Source organism: Mus pahari, chromosome 10 (assembly GCF_900095145.1).
Source record: "Mus pahari chromosome 10, PAHARI_EIJ_v1.1, whole genome shotgun sequence".
In the NCBI taxonomy this organism is placed as follows: domain Eukaryota; kingdom Metazoa; phylum Chordata; class Mammalia; order Rodentia; family Muridae; genus Mus; species Mus pahari.
The window spans coordinates 88,608,149-88,635,318 of NC_034599.1; the positions used below are offsets into that span (position 1 = coordinate 88,608,149).

At 43.3% G+C, this 27,170-nt stretch overlaps 1 protein-coding gene across 1 annotated transcript in view; it reads left to right on the plus strand.

Moving 5' to 3' along the window:
• The window catches only part of Slc9a9 (solute carrier family 9 member A9), a 539,646-nt gene that overhangs the window by 442,546 nt on the left and 69,930 nt on the right, over positions 1-27,170 (plus strand). Inside the window, exon 14 of the mRNA XM_021206677.1 lies at positions 4,844-4,923. Coding sequence (XP_021062336.1) covers positions 4,844-4,923 — 80 coding nt within the window. The remainder of the gene's footprint in view (positions 1-4,843; positions 4,924-27,170) is intronic.

Consider the following 27,170-nt stretch of genomic DNA (forward strand, 5'->3'; position numbering starts at 1 on the left):
TCCATTTGTATGAACCACCTGAAAAGCAATTTGGGAACCCAGAAGGGGCCTCATAGCATTGTTGAAATAATTTCAGAATCCTTATAATAATCATTTCATTTGCTTCTTGCTTCCATGTCTGGTTTTTGTAGATTTCTGGCCAGAGCCTTTGGTTTATCCTTCATCTGTCCAAATAAACCCAAAATAAATAAGAGCATCATAACTGTTCCTCTCATGCGTCTGCCACATTTGCAGGGCTCCATAAAAAGAGAACTATCCACTTCCTGCTGTGTCCAGTCATTTCCCATTCGCTACTCCATTCCCTTGTTTGAAGCGGGGGAAGGGAGGAAGAAAGATCAGATTGCCTAGCCATTTTTAAATGTTCCCAGAAATAGAAGATAATAAAGGAGCCAGAAATTCCATATACATCCATCATTCTGCTTCTAAGATGTAGCAAGGCAAATAAAAGGCACAATTCAACAGTCTTGAATTTCCAGTTCCCATGCAGAGCTGGGAAACCTGAGGCTCCAAGTTTGTGAGTGTATCATTGTTATTCAGTGCAGGAAAGTCCAAATCTTGGTCTTGGGAACACTTAAGAATTCATCTGGGAATAAGAAAGGTGAGGATATGTTGTATCCTATGCTTGTTCTAAAATGCATATCACTTCTCTGGAATAAAGAAACTTAACAGAGAATAACTTTCGCTGGTGATAAACAAAAACACCATGGAAAAGTAGACCCTCCTACAGATGGCTGTTCACATCTGTTGTCCTTGAAGCATGCGTTGGTCCCTATTTCAGAATAATGCAGATAGACTGATGCCCTCTCCTGGTTCTCTGCAAAGTGGGACCCTTCCAGGAGCCTGTTCTCTGTGCTGCCCTATCAGATACCACCCTCACTGCAGTGTGACTGCAAAGGTTGGCCTCCCTTAGCATGTTTATCTTTAGCCCCCACTGTACAAGCATAACATGCACTGGACTAACTCATTTATTTCTATTCATTTATTAATGGCCTTTCATAACCAAGTTATTAAGTCATCAATAAACTCCAGAGAAATAAATGAATGGATCCAGAACTGGGCCAACAGATGTTTAAAATACGTATTGAGATTTTTAACTAGGATCAGCAAAACAGTCATTTCTTGATCATCAGTGGAATATTTCCCACCTGGGAAAACACATTCCACCCCTATTTTATTAGAATTAGAATTCAACTTCTTTCCAACGTAGTGAGATGAATAACATCTCTAGTCAGTCAACTAAACTAAAGGTTGTTTTTAAGTATATATTGCACCCATCAGATGACAAAAAAATAAAAAAATAAAACACCTGTAGACATTTTTATAGAAATATGTCCTCTTATTTAAGTTCCAATATTGTAGCCTTAGGAAGCAAAATGAAAAAGAGGGGAAAGAAGAAAGATGAGAGAGAGTTTCTAAGGTCATAGAAAACCCTTAGGAAGATCCCAGGGCTCTGAGTTGTATATAGTTATTCCATCTCTGTGTCTGTGAGCATCCCAGCATCCTGACCTTGCATCCCAACATCCTGACCTTGCTTTCCTGCTCAGAGACCCCTTTTGTCCTCTTTGACTTTCTGTTGATATGCCAGAGCTCTAGCTGGATGAAGGAATTCCTGCTGCTGAAGAACTTAAAGTGTGTTTAGAAATTTTCATGCTCCCCACTCGCCTTGGGTTCCTTGTCCTTAAAACAGAGGCAATGACAAAGCATACATTCATCATCCACAAGATACAAAAATCACCTATGATGTCCTCTGACATTGAAGGACATGTGTTCCAGAAGCATCTCCTGCTATTATAGCTGTCAGTAATTCAAATACAGTAATTCCAAATGGCTTTACTTCCTTAGAGACCAGAAACTGTAACTCCTACTGAGTATGCTATACTCCTAGCATTTGGGAAGCTGAGGCAGGAAGATGTGAAGTTTGAGGTCAGCCTGTGAAAGAATCTGAGGAAGGAAGAAAGGGAAAAAGAGAGAGGGAGGGAGAAAAAGAAGAGTTATGAAATTATGCTGTGCATTAGAGAATGGCTGTGCTTTCAACAGTTTAATAGGAGACACTTGGAGGAAACACCATCTTTAGAGTCTAGCAATTCAGTTCCAGACTCAACTCCCTGCTGTTCCTTGCTAACTGGGTGACTTTGTGTTCATGGCTTCCCTTCTCTAGGGGTCTCTAGGTCCTTAAGTGCAAAATAGCTACAACTCAACCAAGCTAGATGGATTGTGGTGGAAATTGAAAAATAATGATTGGAAAAACTAATGGCTGGATAATGTGACTAGCACGCTGCCTGCAAGTTAACGAGCATTCAATAGCTAGGAACTGTCATTATTGCAAAGTCACTCAGCTGGGCTGTTGAAGGCTGGCATCTGAGCCTCCGAACACCACCCAGCTTACCTCCTCAACCTTTCTTTTAAAAGAGGCTGGGGTGTGGTTACTGTTTCAACACTACTTAGTGACTGTTTGATAATTAGTAGGTGCTACTCCTACTCTGCCATCGAAATCGGCCATGCCCGTTGATGGGTAGAACCCCCAAAGTCCTCGTACTTAAGGAAACGGAGAAAAGGAGACACGGCTTCCACGTTTGGTGCAGAGCTTTTTGAACTGCTTCTGTTCATGATGAGAAGTTTTGCTCTGGAACCTTAGCCCTGCAATGATGTGGGCAGTGGAGACCCACTCATAAACAGCTTGCCTGTGTTGCCTTGAGATGCAGAAACTGCGGTGTGAAGTGATTGCTCTGATACTGTTAGGTGAACAGGGCTACAAAGAGATGTAGAGAAGCACAGGGAGACTGAGCCAGATGACTACATTGCCTTTAGAGGGAAATGGGCAGATATTCTAACGACTGAGACCAAGGCATGTGTCTTAGTCAGGGTTTCTATTCCTGCACAAACGTCATGACGAAGAAGCAAGTTGGGGAGGAAAGGGTTTATTTGGCTTACATTTCCACACTGCTGTTGATCACCAAAGGATGCAGGACTGGAACTCAAGTGGGTCAGGGAGCAGGAGCTGATGCAGAAGCCATGGAGGGATGTTCTTTACTGGCTTGCTTCCCCTGGCTTGCTCAGCCTGCTCTCTTATAGAATCCAAAACTACCAGCCCAGAGATGGTCCCACCCACAAGGGGCCTCTCCCCCTTGATCACTAATTGAGAAAATGCCCCACAGCTGGATCTCATGAAGGCATTTCCCCAACTGAAGCTCCTTTCTGTGATAACTCCAGCTGTGTCAAGTTGACACAAAGCTAGCCAGTACAGCATGGCACCCCATAATGCCCATGAGAGACAACAGACTCTCATGGAAGGATTAGGAATAGAAAATGAGGTCTAACCTGAGCTAGTGTGAAAACATTACCCTGTTGATAATTTTTCTCAGTGGTCATTATAAAAGGTTAGAAGTGGTGGCATAGGTCTTTAACCCCAGTATTCAGGAAGCAGAAGCAGAGGCAGGAGGAGCTCCATGAGTTTGGGCCAGCCTGGTCTACACAGTAAGTTCCAGGAGAACCAATATTACATAATGAGAAGCTGTCTCAAACAACAACAACAACAAAACCGAGAAAAGCTGGATTTAGTGCACCTTCAAGGAACTGTCTAGTTCATCTGTCCTCATTGTTTGCTATGGTATATCAAGTATCAAGAATCACATAGGAAGCTTTAAATTTTGAACCAAGAGATCTTAAAACACAAGAATGATGAGTTTGGGTTTGAGTTCAGTGTGAGTCTCTGCTGCACCGTTTCTGGCCAAGGATAACTGTTAAGCAACAATGGAACGCACTTGCCTTCTCTGTAGTTCCATTTCTTGGAGCTGTAGCGTGTTCTGGGAGAGACTTAACAGAGCAGAATGTAGCTATCCATAGTTATCAGTAATGGAGCTGGCTGCGAAAGAGCAACGAACAAGTTAAATCCAAAAAAAACAAACCATCAAACAAACAAAAAATCAAACCATCCTGGACTTGGGGAGGGGCTGGTTTTGGTGTAGTGGGTGGGGTTTCCATGGTCTCCCATACGCTATCATGCATCAGAACAATGCTCACTGTATCCCCAGATCAGCCAAGTCATAGAATAGTTTGGAGTGGAAATTCTGGGCCAAGACAAAGCAGAAAATCCACACTAAGTCCAGTATGTGTGGCCATCACAATTGAAATTGAATAGAGTCCACTTTCCTTAATATGCAAAATGAAAGATGCAGCCATGAAATGCTTTGGGGGATCCAGCTCCACAGTGCACGTATCTTTAGCACAAAGCATTTCCACCTGCCTTCTTCCTCTGTCTCTCCATTTCATGCCATCAAATACATCGTGCCTCTCTTTTATCCTTGTTTCCTTCTCCCTCCGTTACGGTGTTTGTGGGGCGTGGGGAGAAGAGTCACATCTACAGTTCTTCATGGCTTCCTATCAGGAACATCTCTTTGAACTGTTTCTAATCCTAACAGAAAGGTAGTCACAGTCTTTAAGAGTGACCTATCGAAAAGAAAATAAGCATAAACCAGTGTCACAATTATAAGGATGTTCTTTAGTAATTTCTTGGTAATCCATAGATAAATGACACCCAGCTTTGACTTAAGTGGACTGCCATGCTCCCACAACAGCCTTGGACAGAAGCAGCTTTGACACTGATGGCCAAAAGTGACATCTCTTAGCTATTTAATAAAGCTGAGATGATTAAGAAAGCAAATACTGAATTGTGCCAACAACTCTCATCTACACAGAAAGATCTCTGAGATAGTTTGAAAACTCTTTCGCCATTAAGATGAACATGCCTAGACTTTTTTTTTCAATGTTTCTTTAATGATGTAGTTAAATTGGATTTGGTTTGACACGTATTTAAGATGTACCATTTTCTATGGTCTCTTTCCAGGAAGCCAATAAGTTGGATAAAAACCTGACGAAGACAGAGAGTGCACAGCTCTTCAGGATGTGGTATGGATTTGACCACAAGTATCCTTTGTAATGAGAAACTTGCAGCTCTTCCTGGGGGGGGGGGCAGACTACTCCGCACCCCATCGTGGAGGAGTGAGGCCTGTATCCTGAGGAGCACACAAAGGTAAAGCAAATCCACAGGCAAATTTACATCGAGGACTGATTTCAAAATCTAGAACCATGTGGACCATGGTTGAAATGGTAGACAAGGTTTGAAAAGGCAAAGGGAACTCCCTATGTCAATGGCGCATGAAGGTTTTTATGGTGATCCGATATTTTCTAATGCCAGATAACAAAATCGTATGGTGATGAAGAGCTTATCTGTTTTGTTGTTCTATAGAAAGATCTTACTTCCAGTTGGGTTGGCTAGAGATCACTGGCTCCATTCTACAGTCTCAGTGGCCTTTGCAGTCTCTGGTTGGTCTTGATGGACTTGGATAGGACCCAGCTGCACCTGCCTCCCAGGAGCCCACTGTATACCTTTGTTTCATGTGTAAAATGATGAGCTGAGGACTGGGGTGCCATAGTATAAAAGAGTGCCACTCTTTAATTTCCCCTCAGGAACACTGAGGTAAATAAACTCTTTCCTCTGAAAAGCATTTTTTGTTTTTACAATTCTACCCATCACCATCACCGTGAACGCAGCCACTCAGACATGCCCTGCCATGTGAGTTTGAGGGTTGAAAAATTAGGCTGAAGTGCTGTGCCCTGAAGAAGCAAGCAGCCCATGGCTAATCCAGTCAGGAGCACCATTCGGGAGAAAACAGACAATTGCCGTGAACTGAAAGTGTTGGGTCTTCACAGCTCGTTTTCTACAATGACAAAAATCCCTCTCCTTTTAGTAAGAAAAAGTCATTCACTGTGTGATTAAAACCCAAAGCAACAATTAAAGCCACAACACATCATTGGGGAGAGGGGAGGTGAGATCAGAGAAAGGATCTTTTTTTGGAAGTTTGATAGAAGTCAGCAAACAGATAAAGAAGAGGAAACTATGACGGAAGGGTGTGAGGCAGTGAGAAATATCATAAATTCACATCAGGGATCAAGGGAAAGCAGATTAGAGGAGGGCCCGGAAATCAGAAAGGAAGATTAAGAAGGAATCAAGAGAAGGCAAGAAGATGCAGGGGTAAGCAAGAGGATGTTCACATGGTTCTGTGGAGGGCAAGGCTTGGAGCTTCATTCTGCTTAAACACATCTCTCTGCTGTCTGTGGCCAGGTGCCTTCCCTCACCTCAGTCCTGCATGTGTGGGCAGTCCAGGTTACCATGCTGCAAAGGGCGGTGCATCGTAGTCCTTAGCAACCTCTTGCTTGCTCTAGCCTCATTGGTTACCTGGAACCTTCCTGGTCTTTAGGAGGATTTGTAATGTTGGCAGGGTGTTGCAGGCTCATACTCCCGCTGAACTTCTCTTCCAGGAACAGGATTGGCTCCTGCCATTGATTTCAGTCCCTGATAACCAAATTTATAGGAAGGGGTGAGAAATGATTGGAGCAAACAACCTAATGAAATGCACAGCTAGGAAATGGGGAAATCAGAAACCCAGTACGAGGTTTTTTACTTTTGTCCTCCAAATTCTGAAAGTGCTGTGAAGCAGCTCTGCAACGTAGAAAAAGAAATAAAGTAGAAAAATTAACTCGGAGACAAGAAAATGAAATTTGGAGCCCACTCAAATTTTTTGCTCCAAGCAGTGGCTCTAAATTTAGATGATGTCATAGTTTTTAATCTCACTTTCCACCAAAGGTTTATTTCCATACGATTAAGGACAGCCTAATAGAAATGAAAGCAGATTTATCCTCTCTGTAATATCTCTCTGCGTTGCAATTTGTCCTCCTGTGCATTCCTTCTGGAAACTGCAGTGCAGCCGTCATTGCACGAATATATTTTTTCATACACAACAGGGGTTTGTGCCCTAGTTAAGGTCTGAGTTTTACCTAGAGAGTAGGAGCATGCCAACCGGTTCCAATGCTCTGACCTCTTGATACAGGTATATTTTTGGACGAGTTATGAATTTAGCATTTACATTCACTCTGTTGGCCACTCTAAATCTGGTGACCCTATCAGGTTAGACCATACCAGTCATTGCCAATGTAGGGACAGACCCTTCCTGGAGTCAGGTTGCCTAGCCTTGACCAAAGGAAAATTTAGGGCGCTCATAGAAATGAACTATATAATATGAGGCTGTTGATCCATCATATGTTAGAATATCATCATATAGTTAAAGCAGGATAAAGAATTTTTGCTTGTTTTTATAGTACTGAGGGTTTAAGACCAGGGTCTTTCACATTTTAGACATGGGCTTCACTATTGATAGATAGATAGATAGATAGATAGATAGATAGATAATTATATAAAATATATGTATATATTTTAATCTTGAAGTAGCATCTTACTAAGTTACCCATACTGGTCTTGAACTCAGTCTACAGTCCAGGCAGGCCTCGAACTCGCCATCATCCTGCTCCAGCTTCCTACTGATACTTCCTAACAGACCTGAGAAGCTAATTCAATAATAGGACATTTGCCTAACATGAAAAGTTCCGAATTTGATCCCTAGCTCCATAAAAAGGGAATTTTTGATAAGAGAAAAAGAATTAACAAGCCTTCAAACACACCTGAATTAAATAGAGTTCTCCAAGAAAACAGGAGGCACACTGCTGGAAGGAATTTATGTATGTTTATACGCATATACAGACCCATTTCAAGGAACTGGTGTGTGTAATTAAAGAAACTCCCAAGCATGCAATTTGAAGGGCCGACTCTCAGCCTAGGAACTAGGGTCGCTGCTAATGCTGTAATCTTGAGGCAGAATCCTGCAGAGCAGCTTCAGTTCTGCTTTTAAGGCTATGCGACTAATTACAGTGGAGGCCCACTGGATAATTTATTTTACTTAAAAATCAACTGATTGTACATTCGACCCTATCTAACAAATGCTTTTGGCAGCAATGTCTAAGCTAGGGTTTAATTGACTAGCGAGGTACACTCTTAGAAAACTGGCCATTAGAGTCCCCATCCCTATGCAGTTGATGCCCAATGTTCAGACTCAAGAATGGTTCATTATTTCATCATTAATAGCAATAAAATAAACCACTGGGGCTCACACAATTTTTTTTGTTTTACTTTTCCATGGCATTAAGCAAGTCATACGTATATTCTCATAAAAGTTTTCCTCAAACCTACAGTGGTTGGGGAGGGTTGGGTGTCATACAAATGCATATGTAATGAAGATGAGCACCGGCCAAGCAGAGTACAAGGAGGAGGATTTCCATTCACTACCTCACTTTCTTCTCGGGCTCTGCAGGAAGTTGGAGGGGGGAGAGTTGAGAGTACACATGAAGAGACCATTTGTTAGCCTTCTGTATTTCCAAAGTTGGCCTCGGTACAGTAACCTGGGTTCTCCTGTTCATCTGTGGTGTTGGAAGCCTCTGGTGCCAAAATTGATGATTAATGACAATCTCATTACAATTCAACATGGGCAGCGATTCTGAATCATGCAGCAGAGAGATGAAATTGAGACATAAGGGGACGATAGGCGAACAAATGCTACTGAGCCCCAGGGCAGTATGAGACACTGCCCTTCATGGACCTCATAACCACTCTTGGTTGAAATTCTTATCCCTGTCCATGTGACAGAAAGCCAGACTCCCAGATCACTTGTATAACTAACATCCCATTCCACTGCCGGTAACATTCGATTCCATGATTCAATCCTAGGTCTCTCCAAAACCCTAGCTCACTGTGAAGGATTCTCTTACATTACTTTTAAAAATCCCATTTCTCAAGAAGACCATGAAGATCATGAAGTTGTCCTTCAGACAAAGAGTCAACCTGATTCCTCACCATGTAGTACGCTCACCTTTCAAATACCTGTTGACAATATTCACTTGACATCAGGGTTAGAGGTCACTGCTGGTCACACAGAGAACACTACTAAGAAGGAGCCACTAAGTTTCCAAGTCCTATCTTCAACGTTTTGCCTGGAAATATAGCACAACAATAGAGCAGTCAGAAGGTGTGAGGTCCTGGATTCAGTTCCTAGCACCATGAAACAAGTTATATCTTCAACATTTCAGGAGTAGAAAGCCAAGGTACTTCAAGTACTTCAATCTCCCGAGGGAATAGACTCAGTCTAACCAAGCTCAAAGGAAGCAGAAATGTAAACCAGACATCAAAGTACTGGATTCCCATGGGCCCACGGGGTGGAATGTCCTGTCCTAGCCAGGAGAAGACTAAAGTCACAGCCTGTCCCCGAGTGCCTAGCATGTGTCAGGGCCAGCTTCTCACTTCCCCTCAGACTGAAATGCCTCTACCCTTCTGCTCTCTCATTCCTCCCCTGTAGGACCTTCCTGGCTCTGTTAGCAACAGCACCTTCCTGGCTCTATTAGTGCCCATGGCATTCACTTCATTTTTCCTCTGCTTTAAAATTTTCCTTATACCATGGACTTTGTTTTGATTGCCTCTTCTGACAAGGATATATTCTTTCTGGAGATGGAGATTTGGGTCTGTTCTTGTTCTTTGGTTGTTCTTATAGCATAGAACAATGCCTAGCAGGAAGGGGACTCCTGCTCAATAATGAATGAACAAATGAAGAATGAATGAATGAATGAATGAATGAANAATGAATGAATGAATGAATGAATACCAGACAGGCAGCAAACAAGCAGGCAATGTTTTCTATACAGGGCACCTTCACTTCAGGTATTGAAGTAGCAAGATGTCTATTAATTATCTGAAGGTTATTAAGGGAGTCTTCAAGCAGGCCCAGGCCCAGTGGTTTTTATCTAGGCTGCCCCATGTAGACACCCACCCATAGCCCCTTGACCTATTTATCTCACTCTGGAGACAGACAGACATACACAGCTGGCCTGGATTCCAGGTATTTTAACTGGTCTAAAGTCTATGGTTAGTTTCCCTTTCCCTAGTCCCTACCATACAAAGGGAGAAAGAAATGTGTTTGTGTGTTTGTTTGTTTATTTGTTTGTTTCATTAATTTCTACTGTAAGCACTGGAATTTTGCAACTCATTAATAACACAGGAGCTCAAAATTTCATGGCTAAGATTCTGGTTAAATTAAGATGATTATCTATTTCATACAAGGGAGGATTATTTTTCATGGTTGAAAGCAGTCCAACCTCTTAAAGGATAAACTCAAATGATCCAAATATTGCATGTAGTCACTTTCTGGTCCACCACGCAACTGAACTGCTGTGTTCAGTCTGGCCCTGGTTTAGAAGCTGCATCTGCTCTGTGTTGGTGACAAAATGCATCTTATCCCACCATTTACTGCTGGTTCTATTAAGACCAAACCCAAAATGTTTGAACCACCTATCAACCTCACTGACAATCTCATATAATGAGCAGGTGGGAAGCTAAAATGGATGCATCCTTATTCATATTTTAAGACACTGCATAGAATTATTTGCTTAGAGTCAGGGTGTTACAGCTGGTGTGGGAATCATGCATGCCTTCTTCATGACTAATGGTCACGCTGGGCTGTCTGCTTTGTGGAGCCTTTTTCCATTCCGTCATTTATCATCATTCTCCTTAAGCATGTGTATATATTAGTCCTACAAAAGCGAATGACATGAGATAAAAAATGACATTTTCCAAAATAAAAAGGGCAGCATAAAATCATTTTGAGCACTTTCCCTGTGCCAACATCAATGAGTATAAGAACTTAGTGTGTGCTTGCCAGCATTTTACATGACTTGAAGAATGCTCAGAGATAACGATGAGTTCGCAAATTGACCCAGTAATAAAATTTCAGAAAACCATGTGGTTAGAGATCTCCCCGAGTCTCGGGGGGGGGGTACCACTACTAGGGGCATGACCTTGTTGGAGTAGGCATGGCCTTGGAGAAGGAAGTGTGTCACTGAGGGTAGACTTTGAGGTTTCAGATGCTCAATCTAGGCCCAGTGGCACTCTCTCGTCCATGTCTGCCTGTATACCACCATGGCTCCTGCCATGATGACAATGGACTGACCGTCTAAATTGTAAGCCAGCCCCAATTAAATGTTGTCCTTTATATGAGTTGCCCTGGTCATGATATCTCTTCACAGCAATAGAAAGCCTAAGACACCCACCAGATACCCACCAGATGAGAGGCCCACTGCACTACAGGAGCAGCATGCTGCTGCTCTTACATGTTCCTGCTGGAAAGACTCCCTGTGACCCTGAAGTATGAACGGTAGGGACTCTACTCCAGGAGAAATAAACATCGTGTATCTTTGTTGTTCTCCCATATTATTTGGGACCACATATTTGGTAGACTTAAATGAAACAGTATACTAATCATAGCAGGGGGACAGATAAGCAGATAAGGAAAAAAGGAAAACTAAAACTTGACAATGCTTTCTATCCCATAGTGACGCTTATGTTAATTCCTAGGTATGAATACTATGAACAGCAATTCCCATTCCAAATGATGAATAGTTTGGCTTGTTTTGAAAAAGCCATCTTCCTAGGCCTCTGGGTTCTCATGACTTTTTAGTGGAAGCCACACATGGGACTTTGTATTGCCATGTTCAAGTCATAACGTGGATCTTCCCTGCTCCCTTCTCCCATGTCATTGGATGAATGCATGCTATCCCTTTTTTATCTGACGCCATGAGAAAGCTGACTAGTTATTAAAAGCCACTTGCTAAAAGCAACCCACTCAGTAGCATCTCAGAACCAGAACAATGGATACACCCAATGAGTGCTATTTTCTCAAGACCCAGAGCCTAAATCAATAGCTGGGGTAAGTTCTCCTACAAAGTACGTATGACTACAGATGTAGCCCTCTGAACTGTTGTCCAAACCCCACAGCCTCCAATCCTGATTGTGAAAATCAGGGTCAGAAGATGGTGACTGAGTTTTCCACAATAGCCCTAGGGTTGTACAGGAGCTTAAAGCCCACTACAATGTTTTTCTCCTTTTCCCATAAACATGTTTTTAATAATATCTCTATTAGATGAGAATGCTTTCTCATTTCATGTTCACTTTAAGCAAACAAAATGAAAATTGTGATTTATACAACCACAAAGTCAAAACATAGCTCTTCTTTTTATAGAAAATTGATTTACAAATTCCTTTAAACTGTGATACCAAAGCAATCTATTGAGTATTTTCTCAATGTACAGCACTGTCTTAGGCATCCCTCACTGATTCATTCTTTGATTTATTACATAATTATCAAGAGACTTCCACAGGCCAGTGGGATCCTAGGCTGCGGATGCATGATGTGGACAAATTCCACAGAGCCTGTGTTCTAATATGGTTTTGTTTGAAGATTTCTGGTTTATAGCATCCTTTTAGGAAGGCATTTCTAGAATAAAGAAAGGCACACTTAGATGTCCCACTGTTACTTTTTATCAACTAGGGAAGACCTGCTTTAATGGTCGGGCATTGATTCTCTACCATGATTCCTTTGCCTTTTGGCTTAAATCAACTATGATCTGCCATTATGGCCTACCCAGGACTGGTTACATAATAGTTTGGCTTGTTTTGATCATTAGAAGAATTCGCTTGGGGCACTTGGAGTGATGCTTAGTAAATGGTAGAGTTCTGTTAACTTTACTACTTATTGACAGCCACAGATCTAAGAGAACAGCATCATCTAGTGCCTCTAACGCTCGTTATCACTTGGTGTCTGTAACTTGCCCAGCTGCCATTATTTTATATCTGAGCATCAATGTTCAGTTATAACAGCAATATTTTAATAGCATAAGGAAGACTTCAGTCTCCATAAGCAAAAGGCTTCACTTAGGCTGTGAGCCAGCCATAATTCCCATTCTATCTCCAGTCAGGCTGGGGGCTAAGCTGCTCTTTTTGTCTCTCTATGCTTCACACACAGTTGTTTCACGTATAATCTTTCCTAAGTTATGAACCATCCTCCTATAGTTATTTTTTTTTCTGAAAATTATACCAAGGATAGCAATTCGGACTTGATAGAGAAGAGCAGCAATTTTTTTTGATTCCACAATGGAAGTAATAGGAGGCTTTGATGATAATTATTCCTCTTGTACCTTCCATGATAAAGGAAGTCTTTCAGTTGTCCCTTGCAGGTAAGGCTCTGCTGTTTTACCACTAGCGAAGTGATGTCAGATTGATGATTTCTAGGTTAGTACTGTGTCATTTCGTTTAAAAATATTCAAAGGAAAAAAATGGAAATTCTTTCAAAATCAAATACATATGCTGCCTCAATGTTGCCAGTATTGAATTTCACTTTCATATTTCACCTCTTCCCGGTGAGGGCTGGTGTCTTCTGTTTAAAATTTAATTGTTACTTAGTCACTCCTCAACTGTGGCAGCCAGGGCATAGTCAAGTTGCCAACAAATTCATGAGCTACCAGAGACACATTATCAGCATGAATGGCTGCTGCTGGCTGCACAGATTCCCACCTGCAGGAGGCAAAGCCTGGTGTCTCTGGAAGGCAGCAGTCAGTCCCTCAGCACCTGCCTCACTATGAAGCTGTTGTAGAGTCCACACAGCAGAGACCACCCTTAACTAAGGTTTCCTTCACAGGGTGGAGATGTTGATGGCACCCCTTCAGTGATGTTACACCACTTCATAAATGTCTGGACAAAGCTAACTGCATTGATGCTTAACAGGGGAAGGGCTTGATGGAGTGATAATTACCATTCTTTACGTCATGTGGGAGAGGGTCAGAGGAGGAGTTGAGGTTTCCGAAAGTGGAATTCAATAACAAGAAGGGAACTTGAACGTTCTAAACAAGGAGAGTAACAAGATGGAAAACCAGTGACAGATGTGGTTATCCATGGATAAAAGAACGCGTGCAAGGGCGGGAGAACCAGAAGAAAGAGATGAAAGGCAGTCTGTGAGGGACAAGCCTATTTCCAGTGAGGAATACATTTAAGCATTCCACAGTTACAGTAACTGTAAGAATTCTCAGCAGAATGTGTGGTGGTGTACACTTTTGATCCCAGCGCTTGGGAGGCAGAGGCAAGTGGATCTCTGTGAGCTCAAGACCAAAGTTCTGTATGAGCTCCAGGGAGACCCTGTCTTAGAGAGGGTGGGAGGGGAGGAAGAGGAGGAGGAAAAGAATTCTCTCTTACTGTGATTGATTTATATGTTGTCCGGTGGCTTAGGTGGCTAAAAATGGGGTCTTTCATTCATTTCTGTGGCAGTCATTTATCAGGCACCTACACACTGAATACTTCCAGGATTGGACTTGATTTCAGAGTCTTCCTTCATAAAAAGTACAGGTGTTTCACGTGCATTTTCTTGATTTTCCTTCCTTGGGTGTTGTGGGACAGGGTATATCTTAAAGCCTCTTCTGAAGCCACAGAGGTAAAGGGATCACCATGTCCTTTCCATAGGGATGGAAGTCCCATTCATGAGAGCAGAGCCCTGTAATGAGAGCACTTCCCAAAGGCCCTGCCTCAGTGCTGCTCCTGGGGGTTAGGCTTCAACAGATGAGTTCTGGCAGCACAGATAACTGGAATGTAGAGGAGCTGTGGGAGCCATAAAGGGTTATAATTGGCGCCAGCTCAGTCAGGGGAGACAGGGAGAGCACCAGTGCCGTGGAGGGACATCCTCCATACACAGGTTGTAAGTCGTGCATGTCATAGGCAAGAAAAAGACTTTCCTTCTTAAGAGCAGAAGAATGCTTAAGCACAGAGTCACCTGGTAACTTTGATATGATAACCAGTCACTAAGAATATGGATATGACAGGGATATATGGATATGACCTTTGATAGAACAATAATGACTAGTGGCCAGGTGTACTATAGTGATGCGACAGGGAGAACAAAAAGATCTCAGAGAGTTGTTTCCCAAATACCCACTAGTTTCCTGCTTGGGTAAATGTTAGGGCGGTGACAGTCTCATTCCTACTTTGAAAGATATGCTGGGGTCTTTGACGCGTATCCCCAGGGCAACTTGTTGCCTACAGAAGAGCTAATGCTGCTGTCTTTCAAAGTAGGGGAAGAAGGCCAGGGGAACCACCTTCCTCCCAAAGGAAGCAGACACATCCTGACACCATGACCTTTGACACCCCTGCAAGCTATTTCCTCAAAATTCCTTGAAATGCAGCAGCGTACTGGGTTTCGTCGACAAGTTGCCTGTAAACACAGCCAGGACACAGGATACTACGCAAACCCATGCCTGAGCTCCCAGTGTGTGCCAAGGAGCGGTCACTGGAAGGGTCTGGGACAGTTTTGTTGGTGTCCTCTTAGCTTTTCTCTAGCAACTGCCAACCAGCACTGTTCTCTGCATCCTGCGTGCTGCTGGCCTAGGCTTGGGTTACAAGGACTTTTTCTCTCCTGTTCCAAGTGCACTGAGTCATTCCCGGTCCTCCCAAGTGTCTCATGCTGGTACCTGTCTGGAGAGGCTGCCGGCATGGCAGGTTCAGGGCGCTGAGAGATGACAGGATCTCCAAAAGCAAGCACCCACATCTTAAGCAGCTCCGGTTATGCAAGCTCAGAAGTCTGCTCTTTAACTGACTTGACCAATGTTTCTTCTTTTGAGGGAAAAAAAAATCCCTTCACTCTATATGTGAAGTCCTCGGGCCCTCCGTGAGCTACAATGCTCAGAAGATGAACATTATGGTAATTGGTAATTGTACAAGCGCTTTGCAAACATCAAGTGCTTCATAAAGTTGAAATGATACTAAATTCAGTGACAGGTTTACAGGCCTGAAGGCCTGCAGACTCTCTATGCAGATAGAAACCAAAAAAAAAAAATTGTATTACATTTTTATTATTTTTAAATTCCCTCTGATTTCCCAGTATATCCAAGATTATGATGAGCATGTCAGTTTGCTCTCAGTCTTCAGACACAGCCTGCATCTTTGGTTCCCACAAATGTCACTCCTCCAAGATGCCCCACTGTGACATGCCCCCTGTGACATGACCACCTTTGGCCTTCCTGCAAGGAGCTGATGTCCTCTGGCGGGCTAAGGCTTCCCCTTCCTGACCCAGCCTTGTCAGAAATGTTTGTGTTTCCGGTAGGAACTGCACCTAAATTCCTGCTGAACATGTTTCTCTTGTGAGTCCAGTCTGTTGCAAGCCTCTAAAAAGATTGAGGCGCTTTAGGAAGATTTCGGTTGGAGATTTTTCAAACTTCTCTTCCGGATTCATAAGTAGGTCTCGCAATCAGTTTGGTAGGCTCTTACCCAGAAGTTTCTTTTAATACATCAGAGTATATTGCAGAATTCGAAATAAATATTATTTGCGTCGCCGGTTTCAGCATGTGTGTGTTTGTGCTTGGGCTGAAAAAAATTGAAAAAAAAAAAAACAGAACAAAACAAAACAAAAACAAACAAACATCATTCCTTGAAGTGATCAGAAGTGGTCATGCTTAAAAGATCCCGAATGCCTGAACTCTGTTGGCATTGTGCCCTGTCGTGCCCTCGTGCAGGAATTCTCAGGCTTTTCCCCCAATTGTTTTAAGTTGTCAGCAAGTTAGAGAAGTTGCTATACAACCTCAGAGGAGAGCCCTCATCACTCGGTTTTGGAAAAGTACAGAGTTGATGCCTTTGAGCTGGACTGGGAGAAGAAGGTAGAATTTGACAGGTTCTGGGATGGGGAGGATGGGAACAAAGTGCAGACTTCTTGGATATGAAACCGCAGGCTCCCGGCCCCCTCCAAGCCACAGTTTTTAAATCCATTAAATGAGCACAGCCACAATTGCCCTACACAAAAACTGTAATGTCCAACTGGAGCTAGTGAAATCAGTATAAGTCAAACGAACACTAGGTGCACTCACTGTCTCCAGGCAAAGCCACATTCAGAGAGAAGACACAAGGGGCAAGCATTTTATGTGTGCTTGGCAGGAAGGGAGAGTTGCAGCCTGGCACATTGAGGACTGGCCAGTAGAAGAGACTCTAAGGAGCCATGTGTAGTGAAATTTGTAGAGTCTGAGCTCTGAGTCCTGGGGGGATTTGTCTGGATGCAATTTGGGAGACAATGAAGAATCAGGAGCTGCGTAGAAACAGGAGTGACAGAGGCTGCTTTTAGAAAGATTGACCTAACACTGATTCGGGAAAAGTCACAGGGTACCTAATTATGGTACTTACAACAGGAAGAGACAGGAAAGAGGCAAGAGCTAGGAAATTGTTGCTCTCAATCCTCAGGATTGGGTGTGGTATTTGTGGGAACGTCAGAGCAACAGAGAGAAAGAGCCAGGCTGTAAGGAAGCAGGGGTCCAGGTGACCATAGGTGTCCAGCTGGATGACACTAGTCATCGTCACAGACTAGGGGAAGGAAATGAGGAGGTGAAGCCCCCTCTCACCCAGGGAGACTCATTTTTGAGGAGCTCACACTGAGCCAGCTCTTGGGAATAAGCAAGCCACTTGCCTCACAGGTGGTATTCTCTAGTGAACTTGCTATCTCCCTTCCTGCAGCTCTCTTACAGAGGAGCGCTCCACAGTTAACACCCTGCACGAAGAAGAGGCAGAACATTTATTTCAGTTTTTTGCGCTAATTTGGTCTCATCAACTTGTCTTCTGTCTGCAGACCTCACTGAAATTCACCTCAGGCTAGCTCATGTTCTGAATAGGCACGGCTGCACCACATCCTCCCAAGCCAAGTTCAGACTCATTAGCCTGAGGCAGCACAGCATGAGTCAGACAGCTCGGTTCACACCATTGGCACTTAACAGCTATGTGATGTGGGGGGAACCTCTTGAACTCTCTGGACCCTGATCTTTGAAATAAGGATGATGACAATGAGAATCTCTATCTTGCAGGGGCTGGGTGAGACTCCCACCGCTGTACTCAGCATGTGTAACAAAGAGCTTAGAGGAGGGGGGTGGGCTGTTATTACTCAAGGGCATGAATTGATATTGCTTCCCCATAACCACCCCATAGCCTTTCCCTTTTTCTATAGAAGAGCCTTCCTAGGTTCTGTCCAATGGCAGTAAGTGATCTTACTGCCCCTCTGCTCTCTGGATACAATGAAACCCAGCTACATACTCTCCCAGCAAATTATCTTTGTTTCCTCTCAGCTTGCTTTGGAAAGGAAGATCAACACTCAGAGATGAGACTACTTCCTCTAGTGTTTCAAGAGCTGAGGACCGAGTATTGGAGGGAGGGAGGGAGGGAGGGAGGGAAGGGGTGTGTTTGGCTGCAGGCAACAGAGTCCTGGGGTCACTGGCTTCCTCTGCCTCACCACCTAGTAGAATATTGCCCATATTTTCTATCATAAATTGTGACTGTAACCATTATATATACAAGTGCCTTTATTCAAGTGAATAGAATGCCCACTGTAGGAAAAGTCAGGTGCTTCCCAAATAGAACAAAACTCATCATATTCAAGACCATGCAGTTCAGCCCCAGAGGTCTCCAGCAGCAAGATAGAGGGTCAGGGATCAGGCTTCCGTTGCAGGCTTTGCAGGCCATGTGATCTTGAACCAGTCCTTCAAGGACCCTTGCCTTTGTCAGCTAAAGGAAGCTCCCTCCTCGTTCTTCTGCTACAAAAGCAGCCTTGCAAACCCAATTCAGTCTGCATGCAAGTTTGTGTAAGAGCTGTCACATCCTGAGAACCCGTGTTTTACATTACCTTCTCCATGGTTTCAAGAGGCTTGGAAATTAGAGCTGGTTTTACAGTTTTCCATCCAAAGCCACACTGCAGTTTCTGTGAGAATAAGCCCTCTTTTTAGTCAAACTAAAGCTGCTTATTTCAAAAGGAATAAATATTTCTTTACGGTTTTATTTGAGCAGCAGAAGAAGGCTCCTGTTATCCATTATGTGTTTGAAATCTGTCTTCCAGAACTTAAAGTGTATTTGCCATATGTTTATCCTTACAAATTCAATAAGATGTAATAGGTCTGTTTGATGGCATGTACTGAACAGGTGTGCCTTCCTGGGCTACCAGGGGGTAATTGACACCTTATCTTGACATAATTTGGTCACAAAAATCAGGCATAAATATGAAAGGACACGATGTAAAGTCCAGCATACTGCCCTAAATCGCTGCCTAACTTCAGACATTGCTCCCAACATGGCCTGCCTTTACCTCCCTTCTCAGAGAAAGAAGAAAGCAGCCTTGCCTCGCTCCTGAGAAGTCCCAAACTCGTCATCTATTCTACGAGGCTCCTTGGATTGATTGTCACCTTACAAATGTATTTTCCCCTCAACTTCGCCCCATTCAACAATCATTTCGAGGACAAATCAGGAGCTTTTCACTCTACATTACCCAGAGGCACAGCTCCAGCATTTGGAAAAAGGCCTGAGAAGACAGTTGTCCTCCACCAATCAAGGGTGGCTGTGGAAGGAAGACAGACAGTGGCAATGCTTGGTAGCCTCTCTGCCACACCATAGACCAGGAGCAGCCCTGGATCCTTAGAGGTAGATAAACTGAGGCTCAGAAAAGCTAAGAATAACCTCTGGGGCCAGGACTCCCTTTTTCAAGGGCCATTTCCCTGTCCTAGGCTTTGGAACACTGGACTTCCAAGACACACAGTTTCATTTGACTGCTGATTTAGCCTAAAATGGCCGTGTTTCCTTCGGAGGAATTATCTTTGAGGAATTGTAGTTTCATTTTTCCCATTATCTGCTTCCTTCAAATAAATATCACCTTAGCTTCCCTTCTTATCTTTTTAATTATCCCATTTGTTGATGCAAACAAAACTGTGTGGGTTCCCTTCCTCCCCTTCTAACTGGTTGGCCAGGCAGAGAGCCCCTTTCTCCATGGAAGCCCTGAAGACTCAGCAGCCATGCTTGTAGAGCAGGATGTGCTATGGCGGTCAAGGGTGTTCCCTGCAGAGGGGAACCGGATCCCTCATCTCAGTTCACACCCCAATGTGTTCTGTGATTCCTGCAACTGCATCAGGTCTGTGGTTATGGCACAGGTTGGTCCCTGAGTGGTTAGGTCAAACCATTTCTTTTTATTTGAGGTCTGGTTGGTAAGCAGAAATGACTGGTTGTTTGCCTCTCTGGGGAAAGGGGATTAAACTTGATAATAGTCATCATTTGAAGAAGAAAATTGGGGAGTCTGCTAAAAAGTGCTGTGAAGTCTGACTGTAAATTATCTGGTTACTATTGTTCTATTGCTTCCTATGTAGTGAATGCTCCATTACTTCTCTAATTCATCTTATCTACATATTTTTTTATAAAAGTAATGTCAAAAAAGCCGCATAGTTCAGAGGAAGGAACAACACTCTAGAATGAGCAAAATTTCTGTTTTCCAGCATCATAACCCCGTTTTCTCTGGCAGTTAGCTCCGATCCCTTTTCCCAAGAATGACAGACAAACAGGGTGAGGACCCTGCCTGAGCAGGGTTTGGTTATTCATCCTTCACCTCTACTTTCTCCTCTCCTGGACAGCAACTCTCCCAGACAATGCCTCTCTTCTTCCTTGGTCAAGGGAAGAGGAAAGACAGGCTTTTCCAACAAGCTTCTTCTTCGGCCCCTGGTGTGTCAGAAGAAGTTCATATTCACATAAGATCACTCCTTACCCTGGACTTGCCTGCTTTGTTTGTCTGCTGCTGGGCCTCCTGCGAACCTGAGGGGAAAGGAAACTGTTGACACTGTTTCTCATTTATTTTAATTCCAAAAGAAATTCTTCATGCTCAGTGCCTAAAAGGAAGAAGAAGAGGAAGAAGAAGAAGAAGAAGAAGAAGAAGAAGAAGAAGAAGAAGAAGAAGAAGAAGAAGAAGAAGAAGAAGAAGAAGAAGAAGAAGAAGATTTTCAAAGGAACATATGCTTTCCCTCACCTGGGTTAAAGGCACCATGCCAGTAAATGAGGTCCCTCTTCTAACTGATAGAGACCCTGGCTCCCCAGCACACACCCTTCCCCCATGTTCCTCTTTGCCCAGGTGGGACCCTGCTTCACCATTTCACAACCACCCTGCCTATGCTCCAGACCCCTCTACCCAGCAGCAACATCCCTACCCTTTGTTTCCAGAGCAACCGCAGCTTGGTTGAGTTAATGTCCTTAACTCCGAATGGTTGCGCTGGGGAGCCACATGCATGTAAAGACTGGCTTCTGCCTTCCGGAGCCACATGCATGTAAAGACTGGCTTCTGCCTTCCGTATAGTCATTGGATCATTAACCTCTAACAGACCTAACACCCCCCCCACACCTCACATCTCATTACCTTGTCTTCAATGACTTCATAGCATACCCCGACTTTCCCCAAATCTCCAGCCCTCCAACTTCTCACTCTGAACAACTGAGCTTGCCTCTGCCTCACAGAGAGCGTAGAAGATATTGAGTGGGAACTGTTCCCATAATTCTTTCAAACATCAAAACCAATCGGCTTCTACCCTTTCTCCTCTCTTTAGTCAACCTTCTAACTAAATCTTCTGAAGATGCACAAGTCCTAACTGCTTAGCAATGATGACGTGACTAAAGCCCTCCGGTGACTTCACAACCCCTCACAGGTCACCTTCCCTTCCTGGTCAAAGGCCTCCGAACTTGGATCTTACAGACTATTCATTTGTTCCAGCTGCTTAACCTGCTTCCTCTTTCCCGGTGCAGCTTGTAGGTACCCAGGGGCCACCTCTTTACCAAACAATGGGTTGCTTACTGCCGGCTCTGTTCTGATCTGTCTTTTAGCAGCAGCTGATACTGTTGATGGTTGCTGCCTGCCTCATTCTTGCAATGTTCTTATCCATGTCCTCCAGCGCTGTACTCTTTGGACATTTCCCACCGACTTTATGGACAGGCATTTCCAGGCTCATCTTCCTTTATAAAAGTGTTTGTTCCTTTGTTTGTTTTAAGTACAATGTGTGTGTGTGTGTGTGTGTGTGTGTGTGTGTGTGTGTGTGTGTTCATCAGACTTGGTGGCAAACGCCTTTTTGATGGCATTGAGCCATTTCACAGACAGAGGCTTGCCTTTCTTTGTCCTAAATGTCAGAGGCAACTATGCTTCTTTAAAGATTTTCCTTTCTTATTACTCAAGGCTCTGTCTTTTCCTTCTACTCTTGGATTAACACATTATAGAAACCAAAATGAGACCTCAGGTATCCCTCCACCAAGCTCTGACTCCCAGCTGCACTGGTTTGGGGCCCATCACGCAGGCGCATCACGCAGGCGCAGCACAGCCATTCCCCAAGCTGATCTCAGGAGTCCTCCTCCGAGTCCGATCCATATCCAGTTTTCCCTCCATCTTGTTATTGAAAGAGATGTTCAAGAGTTTTCTGGGTACTCTTTCTCTCATCTGACTGTTATACAAGTTGTCGTTTGCCCTTGCCATCAGGATAAATACTTCAGAGTGCTGTAATTATCATTATCTGGTTGACTTTTTTTCTTTTAAAGAACAACACAATACTCCCACCCCCTCTAGATACACTAATACAAGAAAGTAGTAAGACTGGGGAAATTATGTAAGTATAAAAGACTATGCAGGACCAGACATGTTCGGTAAAAGGGGAAATATTTTGTTGCTGTGGTTGTTGTTGCTGTTATTGCTGTTGTTTTTCAGACAGAAAGCTAGTAATGGGTATCATTCTTGTTGCTCCCCTAAAGGTTAGAGTCACCAAATTACACAGAAACACATAAAGGACCCCAATCTGCATCGAGAATTTCAAAAAGCCAAAATGGATTACTGTTTCGCCATTGTCGATACAGATACCCCTTATGTTTGATAGCATTGTAACTGATTTTTAATGTTAATATCCTGGTCATTAAATCTTGTAAATGTGATGTTCACATTGGATTTTCCAAAAGAAACATTTCTTTATATATATGAAAATATTATCTTTTGCTTCGAGCAAAGAGCACTATACAGCTAGAATAAATATTTGTCCCCATTCTCTTTAAGTCCTGATGGTTTGTGTATTAGTAAAGAAAACATATTCCTTCACAAAGCCTTAGGAGAATGAAAAGAGTTTCAATTGTTTGGGAAATAAATGGTACATTTTTGCAAATAATCTCTTGTACCATTATTGAAAGCTTAGTGTTCATAGGCACTTTCCCAAATAATATGTTTCCCTCTGCCAGTATACAGAGCACCCTTTGGGTAATACAGAGCATGACTAATTGTGACCTGAACAACAGATGACATCAGAGAAAACAAGCATAAATTATCCCAATATGAGGTGTAAGTGGATCTATCCATTGAACGAAGCCAGTTTTCATGATTTTTCTCCCTGCTGTCATTTTTGTAAGTAATCATTCATTTAAATAGTGTCCAACACAAAAGCTGGAATCATAATTATTGCAGGAGTTGTATGGGTTTGAAGGGTGAGCCATTCTTTCAGCCATAACTTGCAAGCAGAGCCAGCTCTTGATCACTATCCCTTAGAGTGGTGGCCCTCACCCTTCCTAAAGCCGCACCCCTTTAATACAGTTCCCCATGGTGTGGTGACCCAAACCTTAAGATTATTTTCACTGCTACTTCATAACTATAATTTTGCTACTGTTATGAATTGATATATGATTGTTTTTAGAGAGAGCAGTTTGCCAAAGGGGTCTCCGTCCTCATTTCAAGAGTGTCTGGTTAAGGTGGACTTTTGCTCAGATCTCTGCTCCTAGACAGAAAGTCCCTGGCCATAGAAGGCAGCATGGGTTAAACTCCTCCACCTGCCCCACCCCCAGGAAACAACAAACCTCCGCTTTCGTTTTTTAGTATAAAGTAAAAAAAAAAAGGCTTCCCTTTTTAGGTAAACCCCTTTGACACCAAAAGAAACAGTGACAGACAAATCACACAAAAGCCCCAGGTCCCAGCAGAAGGTCTCCTTCATCATGAAGGAGCATAACTGGGAACCCCCCACAGCTGTCTCTAGTATTCTGCTACTGTAGCCAACACCACGTTATGTCACTGGCTTGACCAAGGCCCACTCATGGCAGCTCTTGTCAAGCTGTCGAAAGTTACTTTCGACCCCCTCTCCAGATACACGTTGGCGGAACAGTTTCTGAGAGCGGGCTTATTCCCTCCCCTTATTCCCATACTTCGCTAGGAAAAGAAAAGAACTTTAAAAGTCTGCCCACCTGCTCCTGGCAGCTCCAAACAAAAGGGAAAAAAAAATCAAAAAGACTTTCATATTTCCTGCCACTCACTTGTTATGTGCTTGTGGCCACACACAGTCAGTCTCTTGAACCAAGGACGAAAACAAGAGAAAATGTCTATAACTTCTCCTAGTGTTGAGTCTATGGGATTCACTACACAATGGAATGATCTATAAAGGTTAAAAAGCCTTTGCCTCCTCTGCTGAGTGTCTAAATTGCCTGTATCAGTCATTTTGGTGAATTAAAAAAAAAAATTAGAAAATAGGATAGTTGCAGATTTGAGCACTCCAAAGTGACAGTGCCACGGACCGCAGTGGCATCTCTTGTAATAGTGCGGTAATTTTTATATTGCTAACATTTGAGGCGTATGTTACCTAGCATCTGAGGAGCGCTTTGACAGCTTGCTCACAGAGAGGTGAGACAGGAAGGGGAAGTAATCTTCTCAAGAATAGACAAATATTTGCTTGCATATACGTACACGCATGTGTGGCCTGCCGCTTGACTCCACAGCAGACATGCTATCCCTAGCCTGCGTGATTAAAAATAGATCTCTCAGTGGGGAGTTTTGCAGCTCATTTTCAGCCTTCTCCGTCTCTTGAAATCAGGTGGTATCTTATGACAAGGTATGTGGTTGTTTTAAGCATTGCTCACTTTTAGCAATTTGATTGAGTTAATCTTACAAATTCTGGTTGTGGGCAGCTGTCTGGCCTTGAAAGTTGTCTTAGCTGTGGACATTGATCTCAGTTGCCCAGGAGCACGGACTGTGTATCAAAGATAGTCAAATACTAGCTCAGGAAGGGTCAGTCACGTACTTGGTAAGCTTCCAGCTCAGTGACTTCTGGACCAGAACCTGCTAAGATCAGACATGCCAGCCTTTGTTCTAATAATGAATCTCCTCTTCCAAAGGGATCGCATCCAAAGGGCTTGGCATATTATAACCGAGTATTAAGGATGAAGCCACAGAACTGCAGTTTCATCCGTCATCATTGTCTGCCTCCTCCTAGGTACAAGCAGAGCTGGGTCCCCTACAGAATGATGTCCCATGACACACCCTTCCCTCCAGACACAGGATTCCCAGGATCCAACACAGCTCAGCTTTTAGCACCCTTCAGTTACATGTGTCCCTCTTAAGGGGATTGTGTTTGTTTTATATTCAAAAGTGTGGATTGTTTTTGTGAAGAGAAAACCCATAACTTGGGTAGTCTTCAGGATCTACTGCTTTCCTGTCCATGTGAATACAAGCTGGGAGAAAAATCAGGCAATTTACAATCTACAGCATTAATTCTTATAACAAATCACAATTGTAAAGGATCTCAACTCCTGCCTGGTATTGTTTTCTGAACTTGCCTGTCAGTGTGCTGTTGGTAAATGAATAATTTTTCAATGTGTTGGAGAAAGGTTCAGAAATTCTTTGTTTAACTCTCAAATTTGTATCCAGTATTAACCCCCTTCACATCTCTTTGCAACCATTCTGTAGAGCTTTCCCTACTTGGCACTGAGGCAAGCGGCATGTCAGCTTCTGAAGGGCACGTTTAGACTCGTAGATAGGAAATAACAATTATTCCAGTATCTTTCATTCTCCCATCAGGATGTACATTATACATGGTGGCCTAGATTGAGCCTTCCACCACTCCTCTGCAACCCATTCTACTGAATTGATTAATACTTCTATAAACTTCTAGTGGGTTCCCCAGACAGCAGGCATCAGGGACTCCTACTCCAATCCCATCTCAGCTATGCATTCCCAAGACTGAAGTTCACAGGAGCTAAGCATCCCCGAGCCCAACTGCTCCAAAGAGCCTGCACGGCAGAGGCTCTAAAGAACAGTGGGAAGGAACCTAATTAAAGAAAATTGCTTCCCAATCATACCAAATTAATGCTGCCCTGAGACACCCTCAGAGAAAAGAATTTATTATATTTACTGGAAGTGCCAAAAGGTATTTGGGCAGACTGTTCAGCCTTAAGGATAATGAGTGAGTCGGTCTTCAGAATTTTGTTAAGGATTGCTTCAAGAATTTCCTTAGAATCGAGAGTCCTTTTAAGTTTTAATTATGATTCCGCTAACAGCGCAGAAGTGCTTAAATTCAGGTGAGCCTTACTGAATAAAAGACAGCTAAGTGAATAAAGCCATTCGTCATGGTGACCAACACCTCTCAATACATTTTCTTCTTCGAGTTCCTCACACTAACTTATGTATTCTCTAACCTTAGAGCAGATGAAAAGACCCTGGTAAGGGTTTCAAGGCCCTAAGAGAATGCTGAGTAAGAGCAGACAGACCAGAGAGCAGAAAGCCTTTTCTGAGTCAGTTGTGAATACAGACTGGTGAATATAGTAGGGAAAGTAATTAATGTGAGCTACATCCAAGGAAGGGTAAGGAGTCAATGCCCCTTGGCAGCAGGAACCCCGAAGAAGGTGAAGAAAACCATGGGAAACCTACCAGAGATCCAGCTGGCACCTCTGTGAGTCTCTCCAAGACCTCACTGGCTACAGCGTGGCTGAAGAGTATATACCATCTGGCTTGCCATTGAGAAATTGCAAGTGTCCATTAGTGCCTGCTTCCTCTGAGCTACACTCTACAGGCCCACTGTGCTTGGCCATGGCAGGTGCTCCAGAAATACCTACTTAATGCTTAATCTGCAAGGGATGAAAAGAGGCCTTCCATTCAATGATAGCAGAAACTCCGAGGAGAGATTTTCTGTGTTCCAGGTTGATGGTGGGCATTGTCTTCTGACTGTTATTCATTCTTTCACTGATTTGTTTGCTTGGCACTTGACTTCTGTGGTTTGGCCTGGTTGTGTATAGAATCTGGAGCCTAGAGCTGTATTAGGTTGGTCAAGCATGAAATTATAGTGTGTTAGCAGCTGGCAATGCACAAGGATGAACAGGAGACTAAGCATGACCCAACAGTACCGGGGACTTCCAACATGGATTTCCAAGTGACTTATTATTATTCTGTTTACAGTGTCACTATGCAATAAGTTTCCATATTGTATCCTCTGTGCTTTTGAGGTTTCAACTTTGTAACCGTCTTCGCTTTTTTTTTTTTTTTTCAAGACAGGGTGTCTCTGTATAGCCCTGGCTGTCCTGGAACTCACTTTGTAGACCAGACTGGCCTCTGCCTCCCGAGTGCTGGAATCAAAGGCATGTGCCACCACACCCTGCTCAGTCTTCGCTTTTTAAGCATGTCAGTTAACACCCTTCGGAAGCTATGATTGTGGCTAGCACAGCCCACCATTCAGAAAGCACCATCCTTTTGCAGAAGCGTGTGTCACTTCCAGAGTGCTATTAATAATTAGAAGAACCCAGTGGATTGAGCATTAGTTGCTAACACCAAGCCTGGGAATGGGACTGAGTGCAGGCAGGCTCAGCTTTG